At 39.4% G+C, this 12,535-nt stretch overlaps 1 protein-coding gene across 1 annotated transcript in view; it reads right to left on the bottom strand.

Moving 5' to 3' along the window:
• Positions 1-3,633: 3,633 nt before the first annotated feature.
• Positions 3,634-12,535, bottom strand: part of QPCT (glutaminyl-peptide cyclotransferase) — a 28,091-nt gene continuing 19,189 nt past the window's right edge. The window contains exons 4-7 of the mRNA XM_068564405.1: positions 11,654-11,830; positions 9,581-9,680; positions 5,777-5,893; positions 3,634-4,272 (exon numbers count right to left, since the gene is read on the bottom strand). Coding sequence (XP_068420506.1) covers positions 4,127-4,272; positions 5,777-5,893; positions 9,581-9,680; positions 11,654-11,830 — 540 coding nt within the window. The 3' untranslated portion in view covers positions 3,634-4,126. The remainder of the gene's footprint in view (positions 4,273-5,776; positions 5,894-9,580; positions 9,681-11,653; positions 11,831-12,535) is intronic.

Raw genomic sequence — 12,535 nt, 5'->3', positions numbered from 1 at the left:
GACCTCTTGTACCCTGTAGTAATCTGTAAATGTAATAGTACAAAGTTTTCAGTGCTATTTATAATTTATCAGCTTTAAAATCTATTTTTAATGTTACCTTTGTGATCTTTGTAGGGTTTTAATTTGTTTGGTTGGTTGGTTGGTTGGGTTTTTTGTTTGTTTGCTCGCTTGTCTGTTTTTTGCTTTAAGTCTCTTTTTTTTTTTTCTCTTCTTGACAATTCTGTGCTCTTAACATTAATTCTCAAACACATGGTCTAAATTCTCTCTGGCAAATTTGGATGTGTTGGGAGAGTGGGCTACGTTCCATGTGTTGCCTTTGAAATATGGGCACAGTAAGATGACTTCACGTCGTGTGAGCACACCAGCCAAATTCAGGCTGAGGGCTACAGCCATGACACAGTCCTTTCATCTCAGCCGTCTTCAAAACTGCCGTAAATTATTGCTGCTGGATGTAGTTCCAGGATCCTGGGGCCCATTTTCATGTTTAAGAGGATTTGAGGGGTGTCCCATACCACCCTACTGGCTCAACTAGCTAATGACGTCTCCTCTCCGCCTCAGTCCTTCCGTGAAACATGGCGGTGACTTTCCACAACGGGACCTGCTCCTCGCAACAGGGCAGTAGGTTAGCTATTTGAAGGCTGAGAAAGATGTAGCATAGACGACAGAGAAGGGAGAACAGAAGGGAGAAGTAAGGGGAGGCCATTAAACCACTTCAAAATGACTTTTAGAGTTTCAGACTGTGTAGAAAGTGGCTCTGAAACTCAGAGTGAAACCTCAATCTTTCGTACATTCATCTTTGAAGCCGAAAGTAGGTGAAAAGACTGGCTATGAAAGCAAGCCCCATACTTTCATAAACAGCAAATTTAAGTAATTTCCCCAAATTTCCTATGTTAGCTTTGCTTTAAATTACTATGGCTGCCATAAATAGTCTCCCTCATCTTCTCTTTATATCCTTTATCCCCACACCTTCATTCCTCAGATTTAGGGCTTACAAAGAAACTGAGATTTCATTTTCAGCAGAATACATCATGACCAAGCCTCATGTGGGGCTGTCCATCAGAGAAATAGAAGTGTCTTGCGGCTTGTCCTTCCCTCCTTTATAAGAAGTAATCACCCCCAGCTGAGCCAAGTTGAGCAAATGCTCAGTTTTCACATGATTTTGCTACAGCATCATAATGAATGCACCTCTTTGATGGAAGAAAGAAGCTCCATGGAAAAAACAATTTAAGGATTTGGAGTTGAAGCTGAAAACATGGGCTGCTTTGTTCTTATGACAACTGCTTCACCATCTAAAAAATTTCTCCAGTTTGAAGGATCTGTCTTTCCCAGCCACAACCCTCAAGCTACAATAACAGACTCATGATTTTTTTAGATGCCAAGGTTATGAACACTCTTTTATGAATATTTTCCTTTGAACTCATTTCTTTGAAGAAGAAAAATAGCCCTGTGTGTTGCAGGGTTGACAGTAATAGACAAAACATACAAATTGTTCTCTTAGGGGCAGTAAAATGCTCCAAAATGCATATAGAAAAATTCCAAATACAGCATAATGTTTATGGAACCCTGCCTTTGTAGCTATAATTTTTAAAGTAATATTTCTGACTGGCATTTTTATACAGAACATATTTCAGGGATTAATATCAAGATTAATGCCTTAAAATGTGTCCCTTTCCAGTATCATGATTGCTTTTCCCATATTAGTACAAACTCTTAGTGAGTAGAATTTTAGAATGTGCCACTTAGAAGGAAGAAAATTTTCATTGAGTTAATCTGCTTATGTTTTTATTTTTCCTTTTATCTCATTTCAACATATCCTCCAACTTCCTCCTCTAAAAATAATTCAACTAATGTCAACCCAACAGATTATAGCAGATCTATTTATTTCATTCTGCCTCAAAAAGAATTTATTATTTAGGCTTATAATTATATATGTAGTACTGTCAACTAATTTTTAGGTTCCTTATTAAAACTTCTTTTCATTCTGTTTTAATATCATCAGTTAAATCATTTCTTTTCAGGTGTTTAAAAAAAATGTTTTCCCTGAACTCCTTTCAAATGTTTTCACTCATCTGAAAATTAATCCAGAAAACTGAGCCTCTTTTAATCCTGCTTTGTGGCTTAGATTCTTTAGCCCTGGAACCATTCATGTTGATTTCTGTTATACGCATGTTTATGTAAAAATAGCCTTTGATATGGCAGAGAAATAATTCTATTACAAATGACGTGCCTCAGAAGCCTAACATTGTCAGGTGAACCCTGGCAGCAGTGATTTAAGAATGCTCTCCCAGACTGAGTGAATGACCTATAAAAATTTCAAGACACAATTGTTGCTTTGCACTTGGCATTAAGAACTTTCTGCAAAGGTCTTTGCATGTAAAGAGGCAGTACTCTAAAGTGCTTCAGAGGATGAGCTTTAAAACCAGACTGGTTGGGTTCTAAACCCAGCACTGCCACTTACTAGCTTCATGATCTTGAAGAAGAGACTTAACCACTCTGAGCATCATAAAATGGGGTTAATAATACCCCTTACCCCTTAGGATTGTTGTGAGGATTAAGTTGGTAAAAACATATAAAGCACCTATGACACTGACACTGAGTTAGTACTCAATAAGTGTTAGCCGTTAATATTACTTAACTCACAAGGGCACGACTTCCCTTTATATAATTTTAGAAGTAGATTTGTAAAATAAAAAGAAACCTATAAAAATCCAGTTCTATAAAATTTACCAACATGAGATTATAGACAGATATTGTTAGATATAATTGTCTATAACTCTGGCTATTCTTTTATAAAATTGTATCAATTCATATAGATAAAATTATATTGATCCCTTTTTTTAACCTGGAAAGTTTGTTTTCATAAGTAAATTCCTTTTCCAATGACTTTCTTTGTTATTGAACTTAAGGTTGCCATTGCTTTCCCACTCAGCTTGTCTATCTCACTCCCTACCCAGCCTCAGCACATTAATTCAGTGAGGTTTATTAAATGTCTGCTCAGAACAGATAGCACGTGAAAAACAACAGCCCCCAGCTAACTTCATCTATATGGCAGGATCAATTTCCTAATTGTTTAACTGATCAAGTTTGCATTTTTAGATAACTGTTTCCTATAGCCAAAGAAAAATCCATGAACTCCTATGTGTTTCCAGCCCAAACAATTTTGCTTCCATGAATCTCCTGAAAGAAATAGGCTATAAGTAATTAAACAAACTTGAATACCATATAATTTACCTACACAAAAATGATCCTAATTTCTGTCCTCCCACTGTGTTACCTTCATATTGACTCTGGAGGACACACTCAACAGTCTCTGTCTTCATCTCAACCCAAGATCAAAACAGCAAATAAATGTCTGGTAATTATATCATTTAACAGAAAAAAAGGCCCAAAACTTGTAGGTAGAGTTTGATTATAATGACATAAAAACTGCATTGAAAATATGTGAGGGAAAACTAGAGTAAATGGTGACTCTGCTAATATAATGAAATTATAGGGTTTTTTTCTTTTCTCCATTTTCTAGATTTTTGGTACTGACTATATTATTTTACAATAAAAATGTTAAATTTGTAAAACTCTATAAAAATTGAGCTATACTTTGTTATACAATTTTTCATTCATATACTTAAAAAGACATTCACAACATGGCATTTAATTCTGATTTAACTTCCATGAAATAAACCGTACAAAGATTTCTCAAAGAGATTGAGTCTTCAAACTGCATCTCTGTTTTGTATTATATGCAATAGATTCCCAAGTATAAGAAAATCATAAAACTAAGGCTGCACTTTGCACATGACCATCATATTTAAGTACTATTTAGAAAAACGTGATACTGACTCTACACATCTGATTTAGCTTCATAGTTTCTTATCTAAAGAAGTTTTTAAAAGATATTTACCTTCAGTTTTTCTTATATTTCCCTTTCTTTATCACTAGATGAAAATGAATAAGCGATTTGGACATGACATAAATCTAGGATATTCAAAGATACTTACAGAATGAATCTATAGGATAGAAGTTTCCACACAGAAGTTTCCACACAGCATCTGGAGTCAGATTATTTTAAAGGGTGCCTTGACTTTTGAATATAATATTAGATGCAATTAGCATAAACTAAACCAGAATATTACAAATGAAGATATTCTAACACAAAGACTTTTAGGATTTTGTTTAGATTATCAATGGTTGTTCTATCCAAATTTTCTTCATGGTCATCCATGGTGTGCCAGACTTCAGGGAAAGGAGATGGTATCAGATGCAAAACTGGAACACCTAACAAGAAGAAACAACTTGTAATTAAGTGCATATTTCCCATGAGTAAACTAGAAACTATCATTCTTCAAGGAAATCTGAGTAGGACTATACTATATACTGTACTATACTATACTATATAAACACAGCTGATAGTTCATCATCTTCTGTGTACTTCCCTGTATCTTACCCTTACACTCCAAAGTCACTCATTCATTAAACAAATGTTATGTAATTCAGTAAATAATTATAAAGCACTTACTATGTACCAGCCCCTATTCTAGGAATTGAGGGTTCATCAGTGAAAAGGCAAAGCCCTGCTCATATGGAGCTTACATTCTACTAGAGAAAGAAACAAATAAACAAATACAAAAAATAATTTTAGAAAGTGAGAAGGCTTATAAAGAATAGTAAAACAAGGTAAGGGAATAGAGAATGAGAGGCAGAGAGTAGGGCCAATAAAGAGATATTTAAAATCAGGGAAGGCCTCTTTGAGAAGCTAACATTTAAATAGATGTAACAAAGGAGAAAGCAAGTTGTGTGAAGATCTGGGGATGAGCATTCCAGGCAGCAGTATTAGCAAGTGCAAAGGTCCTGAGGTAGGAGTGTGCTTGGCCTGCTTGAGGAACGGCAATGTGTTCCTCAAGCAATGTGGCTGGATCAGAGCAATAAATAGAGAGAGAGGTAGGAGGTGATGGCGAGGGAGAAAAGAGTTATAAAATGGAGGCCCTTGTAGGTCATGATAAAGACTTTGGGTCTTTTTCTACTTGATGGCAAGCTACCAGAGCTTTAGAGTAGGGAAGTAACATAATTTGATTGACATTTTTTAAAGATAACTCTTGCTCCTACGTAAAGAATAAGGAGGCGGAACTTCTCTAGTGGTGCAGTGGTAAAGAATCCGCCTGCCAATGCAGGGGGCATGGGTTCGAGCCCTGGTTCGGGAAAATCCCACGTGCCGCAAAGCAACTAAGCCCGTGCGCTGCAACTAAGTCCGTGCGCTTCAACTACTGAGCCTGTGCTCTAGAGCCTGTGCTGCATAATGAGAAGCCACCGCAATGAGAAGCCCACGCACCGCAAGCAAGAGTGGGCCCTGCTCGCCACAACTAGAGAAAGCCCGTGTGCATCAACGAAGACCCAACGCAGCCAAAAATAAATAAATTTTAAAAAAGAAAAAAGAAAAAGAATATTGCTTCTTTATTAGCAGGAAAACACCAGAGTTACACAAACTATAAGAATACAATCTAGCTCTATGAAAGGGAAAGCAGGATGTCAGAGGTATATGAGATTTGATAAATATTCTATGTGTAGGAAAAACTATAAAAGTGTCCTCAGGGATTTGGAATGCCTTTCATAAAAAAAAATAGAAGCCATGAGATGATTGGTGAATGATTTAATTAATCAGTTATTAAATTTAATGGTTCTTCACACTTCTAGACTGTTGCAAATGCACATAAAATACAATAAATATAATAGGTAAAAAACATACATGTGCAGGCATGCATACATATATACACTCATACATTACCTTTTCTTAAAAATGGAATATGGTCATCCTGAATCACACCTCCATAACCATAATTCTGGAAATACTGCCTCTCCCAAGAGTGATCCTTGAGCAAACCTAATTCGTGGAGTTCATGTTCTGCAGATGATAATTAGACAGCAAATGAACATATATTTTTATCTGATCAACAGTCAGATGCATAAGGAGTTTGAAATCTTGACATTTGGTTTTAAAACATTATGCAGGGGGCTTCCCTGATGGCGCAGTGGTTGAGAATCTGCCTGCTAATTCAGGGGACACGGGTTCGAGCCCTGGTCTGGGAAGATCCCACATGCCGCGGAGCAACTGGGCCCGTGAGCCACAATTACTGAGCCTGCGCGTCTGGAGCCTGTGCTCCGCAACGAGAGAGGCCACGATAGTGAGAGGCCCGCGCACCGCAATGAAGAGTGGCCCCCGCTCACCTCAACTAGAGGAAGCCCTCGCACAGAAACGAAGACTCAACACAGCCAAAAAAATAAATAAATAAATAAATAAATAAATAAATAAATAAATAAATAAAAACATTATGCAGTAGTACACCCATGACAAAAACCTCTGAGCTGCAGGAGTCAGGCCTCCCCGGAGGGCCCGCGGCCTCTGCCCTCACTGCCCTGGAGGTGGGCGGTGAGACCCCAGGACAGGAACCCAGCCTCTGGCTCCAAAGAAGAATCAGGCCCTAAAAGAGAGCCCTAACAAAATTAGACAATGCTTCTCCTCTGGTTCGTGATTTTAAAGCTGATTTTGCTGCCACGTTTGGCAAAGCAAGGGCCACTCTGTTCTCCCAGCAGTTCCAAGTCTGGGCCACACGCCTGCTTTTGAGGAGGAGAGACCCTACGGGAGCAAAGACACCCCCAGGCCACACAGCAGGTCGCCAGGGCCTTCACCACCTTGTTCCCTGAGGGCAGGCTGCCGGCTTCTCAATTACAACCAAAGATGGTCAAAATCATCATTTGTATCTTCAATCAAATCAAGCACTCAAAGACACAGTAATATTTTGGTAACATTTAAATATTCAAAGTACATGATGAATACGAGTTCACTGTCAGAAATCCTCACAGCACCTCACATGCCTTTAATTCTACAGATGACGCAGCAGGGAGAACATTTCAACCGAGATTTTTAAAAGCCTTTGTCTTTGGCGTCTGTTTTTTTAAGTGTTCAAACTGTAAATGTTGGGCTTTGTATTTTGATGTAAACTCAGAATAGTGACATTTGGGGCCAGTGACCAAAAACCAAACCAAACTTGTAACTGACCATGGATCTTAATAAACCTGTTCTTGGTAAAAAAAAGAAAAAAAAAACCTCTGAGCTGAACTTGGGTGTGGACATTTTGGAGTCCTTCTAAGAGTCACACATGATTCTAGCTTTACAGGTGAGAACCTCCTTAGAATCAGAAACTCAACAGAACAATGGAGAGATGGAGAATGAGAAAGCTAGAGGAAAATGGAGAGAAAAAACACAGGTGTAGATACTTACAGATCCTCAATCCTGCATGAAGAATGCCTTACGAGGAGATGCAGAGCTTGAAAGGGGAATCCTTAGAGAGAATAGGTATGAAGTACTATACTGAGTGACCACTCTTTGGGAAAGGGATACCTATTATGACTTGCATCAGTGGTTCTCAAAGTGGTCTCTGATCAGCTGCATCAGCACCACCTGGGAACTTGTTAGAAATGCAAATTATCTGGTCCCACCTCAGACCAACTGAATTAGAAATTCTGGGGGTGGGGTCCAGTGATCTGGGGCGTAACAAGCCCTCCGGGTGATTCCAATGCACACTAAAATTTGAGAACCATTGGCCTACATTCCATCAGTCCTGTCATCTTGCAGCATAGAACCCATGTATTACAGGATTACATATAACATGAGCCTATGTTACAAGATGATAAGAGATCACAAGAAGAGTTTAAGACAACTGAATGAAACTTTCCAGGATTGGTTATTTTAATTACTAAATTTAAAGGGTAAAATTAGACCGAGTGGTAAGCATTCATATGTAACGTGATTTTAGGAACATCAAGAAAGCCCTTACTATGACCAAAGCAATATTCCCATCTGTTTATTGATAATTATAATTCCTTTACCTTAGGATACAACTTTTCCTTATATAATTAGAGATATGGTTTGAAGTGTAAGTATCACTGGGTGGGTTATACAATGGGTTAAAATTGTATTAAGATGTGAGTTACTGATATAAATTCATTCCAGTGGAGGAAATAAGAGAAGGGAATCAAATCCTTGACAGAAGGCCAAACCCAATTTCTTGATGCTACTCAAAGTAAGGAAAACATGCTGTAAGGAAGTGCCCCCAAGAAGCTTACATTAATAATACCATAGGGCTTCCATGGTGGCGCAGTGGTTAAGAATCCGCCTGCCAATGCAGGGAACACGGGTTTGAGCCCTGGTCCAGGAAGATCCCACATGCCGTGGAGCGACTAAGCCCGTGTGCCACAACTAGTGAGCCTGCGCTCTAGAGCCCACGAGCCACAACTACCGAGCTCACGTGCCACAACTACTGAAACCCGCTCACCTAGAGCCTGTGCTCTGCAACAAGAGAAGCCATCACAGTGAGAAGCTCGCACACCACAATGAAGAGTAGCCCCCGCTCGCAGCAACTAGAGAAAGCCCATGCACAGCAACAAAGACCCAACACAGCCAAAATAAAATAAATAAAATAAATAAATAAAATTTTAAAAAATAATAATAATAATACCATAATAGCAATTCTTTCAAACTAGAAATTTAAATTTGCCAAAGATAAGCATCTGAGGTTCAGGTAAAAGTTTCTTTCATAATATTCTAGATCTGGATATAAGCACGTTCTGAACTCGTGGCAAAAGCATGAGTTGAGATGGCAGCATTTTCCCCACTGCTGAGAAGAAAGTACAACCCTATCCTGCTCCAAGAAGTTTGTGTGGCTAGAAAGGAATTCTTAGCCTGATGTTCTTGCCTCAAAGCAGGGCTCCTGGCCTGGATTCTATAATAAAATTCTATCGCATGTTCACCTCTCCCTGATGCCAATTTTTTGTGTTTTGTTGTGTTTTGTTTTGGGGTGTTTGTGTGTATGTGTGTGGAGAGGGAGGGGTGTATGGAGTGGAGGTACGAGAGAAAGAAGTTATTCTCCTTTTCCTTCTGCAAGCCCCAAGCCTCTCTCCTGAGCCATAGATATCTTTGTTTCCTTGGCTGGTCTGGCCTAACCTTATCTGGTCTCTTCCACTCTCATTTATGTGACACTGAACCTTCTCTTAAATGACTCTTGAAGGATTTTGGCTTGCTCTTGCATCGCCATCTCTTACTCCTTTGGAAAATAAGCAGAGATTGTACTAGATTTAAAAGAAAATCACATCTGCATAAAGCAGAAAATAGAAGATGGCAAAGACAGAGATGGAAAAGAAAGAAACATTAAAGAATATCTTTTGGTATCATTATGAGGACATAACATTCATCATTATCCAACATGCTTTGCTGAGTTTTCCCTAAAAATGCATTCCATATGCTTCAAACAGGACTCTGAGAAAATGTTTCCAAGCCATTTCTAAGGATATGCAAATATGAAATGTAGTATTTTATGTTTCCATTTCAAAATGCAGTTTCATGCAGGAAAATAAAGTGGGCCTTCTAAAAGAGATGAATAGGAATAATAGACTAATCAATAAAGCAAGAAAAAAAGCCAGTAAAGTATATCGTATACTCAAATCACACACATCATAAATTCTGAATTTTAAAACTCAGTATTTGTCAGTGGGAAGAAACCAGGTTTGACTCTTTAATAACAGTGGTACTTACCAATTGCTTGAAGTCTATGAAACCATCTGGCAGTGTTTGGGAAAAAGTTGGGAAATGTTGGGTTTGGAGCTCCAATTAAATCCAGTAAGATCAGTAAGTCCTAAGGGAGAAAAAACATTGTATAATTACTGTCGCCAAAACACATTTCATACTCATCAATGGAAAAAAAAATCAGTCAAAACTAACTGCACTTTAATAACTGAGAATAAAATGGGGAGCTGTATAAATGAACAAAAGGTTTAATAACATTGTAAGTGAATCCTTTGGGGGAAATTTTTAAATCTTGCTTATGCAATGTGGACAAATGGCAAATTGTAGATTCTTTTTGTCTGTAACCCCAGAAGGATATCACTAAGGATAAATTAGAAGGAGGACATTTGGATAAATATTTCATAGGAAAAAAAAAAAGAATACATTTGCTGTATTTTCAGGTGGGCATGCAAGCCTGTCCGATTTTCTATTCCATTCTAATTAGCCATTTTATCCCCAGTCTATAATAACACAACTGCCAAAGGAGAGCATTTGGATAGTAACTATTTATTCCTTAAAGCAGCATATAAGAAAATTTCCTTGACTAGAAGCTCTATGAGCTTAGTCCCTGGATCTCCATTTCCTTTTCTATCAAACAAGAAGCTCAAGCTTGCTGATCTCTAAAGGTCCTTTCTGGCTATAAGCCTCTATAATAAACCCGTGTTTCTTAACTTATTTGAGCCATAAAACATCAGCAGGCTTGAGGACTCCCTGAAGACTAACCCCAGATTAAGAACTCCTGATTTATATAAGTGAGGTAAGGTATGGGTAAATATCTAGCATTGATCCTGACATGTAATAGATAAATATTTTCAGAGTCTATGACTCTAAAGACATAGTATCTACTAACTCATGAATGATTAAATATATTCACTGGGAAAAAATAGGCTTGTTTGAAATAGGAGTATATTCACAAGGTTTGATAAACTCCTAAGAGTTTGTTTCTGGGGGAAAAAATGGTCTAACTATCACTGTGGATTCATATATTTGGACTGGTAAACAAATAACTTTGTTCCTCTTGCCGATCAATCAGGTCTCTTCTCCTCTGAACGCTTTTTAGCCACTTGAGCAAAAGTGATTAAATGAGGTACCAGTTGTGTTCTCCTAACCCCTTATGAGCTGCCAGTGGGCAATGGGACAGAGAGGAAGCCAACATGAGATGTGCTGGATTCACAGAGGACATTGAATGTGGCCATTTGGACTCATAGGGTGAAGGTCAGTGATAGGGCAAAGGACAGGGATGAACGGAGGGGGTTAGAAACAGGCTATCAGTTCACAGATAGGGTGAGGGCCAGGGATGGATGGAGCCACAGGGAATTATGAAGTCTCAGGGGTTCCATGCTGCGGTTAGTGAGGACTCAAGTACTGAGTGAAAGTTAAATATGGGAAGAGAGCCAGAATAGGAAGGAAATTCAAAGGTGGAGTAAGGGACTAGGTATGGGCTGTGGGGTCAGAATGGGGGATGAGGAGGGGGCCATAAGTTGCACCCATTACTTGGTATAGGAGCAGGGTTTTAAGGCAGCACTGAAATGTCTCCACCACCATGTCAAAAACACTACGTCAAAACTGACACATCAAAATGTCCTATACACACTTGGAGTCACTATAATGCTTTGAAGCCACCGAGGAAATCCTTCCCTCTCATCCCCATACTATGTTCCACTCTTACTCCATTTCCCAAGACCGCAGCCTCCTCTGGCTTGACAGAGGCCTCAAAGATGGGATTTGCTCTCCCCACCTCTATACCTACTGGGGGAATGTGCTCCCGTGGGACTGAAATGAATCTGATGTTTCCTTATTCTGAATTTTTACATCATCTTAATTGAGCTCAGTCAAACATAACTTCTAACCTAGAATCATTCTTTTTTAGCTCTGGGATTCCTCAAAAACCCAACGCCTGCCAAAAAAATGTTCTATTATAAACGCTCTGTTCCAAGAATGCTGTGGCATTTTTGGGTCTTTAATTGGCTTCCCCTCCCTGCCACAGGCTTCCTTTGAAGCAGAGTCTGTAGCTGCAGCACCGTGAAAATTACCTGGACTCACCATGCCGTGCAATTGGTTGGTGTCCCTCGCTCCAGGTGGATGTGCAGTTGATGCCATCTTGGAAGCTAAGTGCCGAGACCCATACAGAGAATCTTGAGGAGACCAGTGAAGAAAAGCCTCTTCTCCATCAAAGAAAATTAGCTGGAGTGAGAGATCTGGCTTCGAGTCTGAAATATTCTGATTTAAAAAAAAAAACAGTAGAAAAAGAGCGAAAATATGAGAACTGAAAAATAGCATGCTTTCCTATTAACTGGACAAAAAGACAGATGTGCCGTGAAGAAAAGGAAGAAGCCAAAGCAAGTGAAAATATGCCAGAATTTATTTTGCACCATTTCCTCTCTGAAAATCATCACGGGTCCCACAGTCTTCAGCCACAGAAATCTCACCTTCTTCACTCCCTCTGAAAATAGAAGTCTTACACTTTTTTCTTACTCCTTAGAGAACTCTGGAACTATGGAACTGCAGTGGCGGCCACTGTGACACAACGCCCAGGTCCCTTTCAGAAGGGTGTGTTGCCCCTGTTGCCAGTAGAGGTGTCCGCAGAAGGCCTTCAGTTGTTAGTCCCTTTAAGGATTGGCTCAGCCATGGGGGGGTCCTACATCCAATGACTGGCCTAAGCAGGTGCTGGGGGCTCTCTAAAGGGCCATGCTACCTCCAGAGCTCCCAGGGGTTGACTGAGGCTGTTGTTGAACCTGCATGGCAGCCCAGCTTCTCCCTCTGCCTACTCCCATTTCTTTCCCCTCCCTGCCACAGGTGTTGAGCCAAGGCCACTCCCTACTACATGATTGAAATGCTAACCTCCACGTCAGAGTGCACCTCCCAGGGAATCCAACCTGAAACAACGCAAATCTTTCTTGCTTCTCACCTTATGTAAGTCTGCGG

This window comes from Eschrichtius robustus, chromosome 15, assembly GCF_028021215.1.
Source record: "Eschrichtius robustus isolate mEscRob2 chromosome 15, mEscRob2.pri, whole genome shotgun sequence".
In the NCBI taxonomy this organism is placed as follows: Eukaryota; Metazoa; Chordata; class Mammalia; order Artiodactyla; family Eschrichtiidae; genus Eschrichtius; species Eschrichtius robustus.
This window is presented reverse-complemented; position numbering and strand designations above follow the sequence as displayed.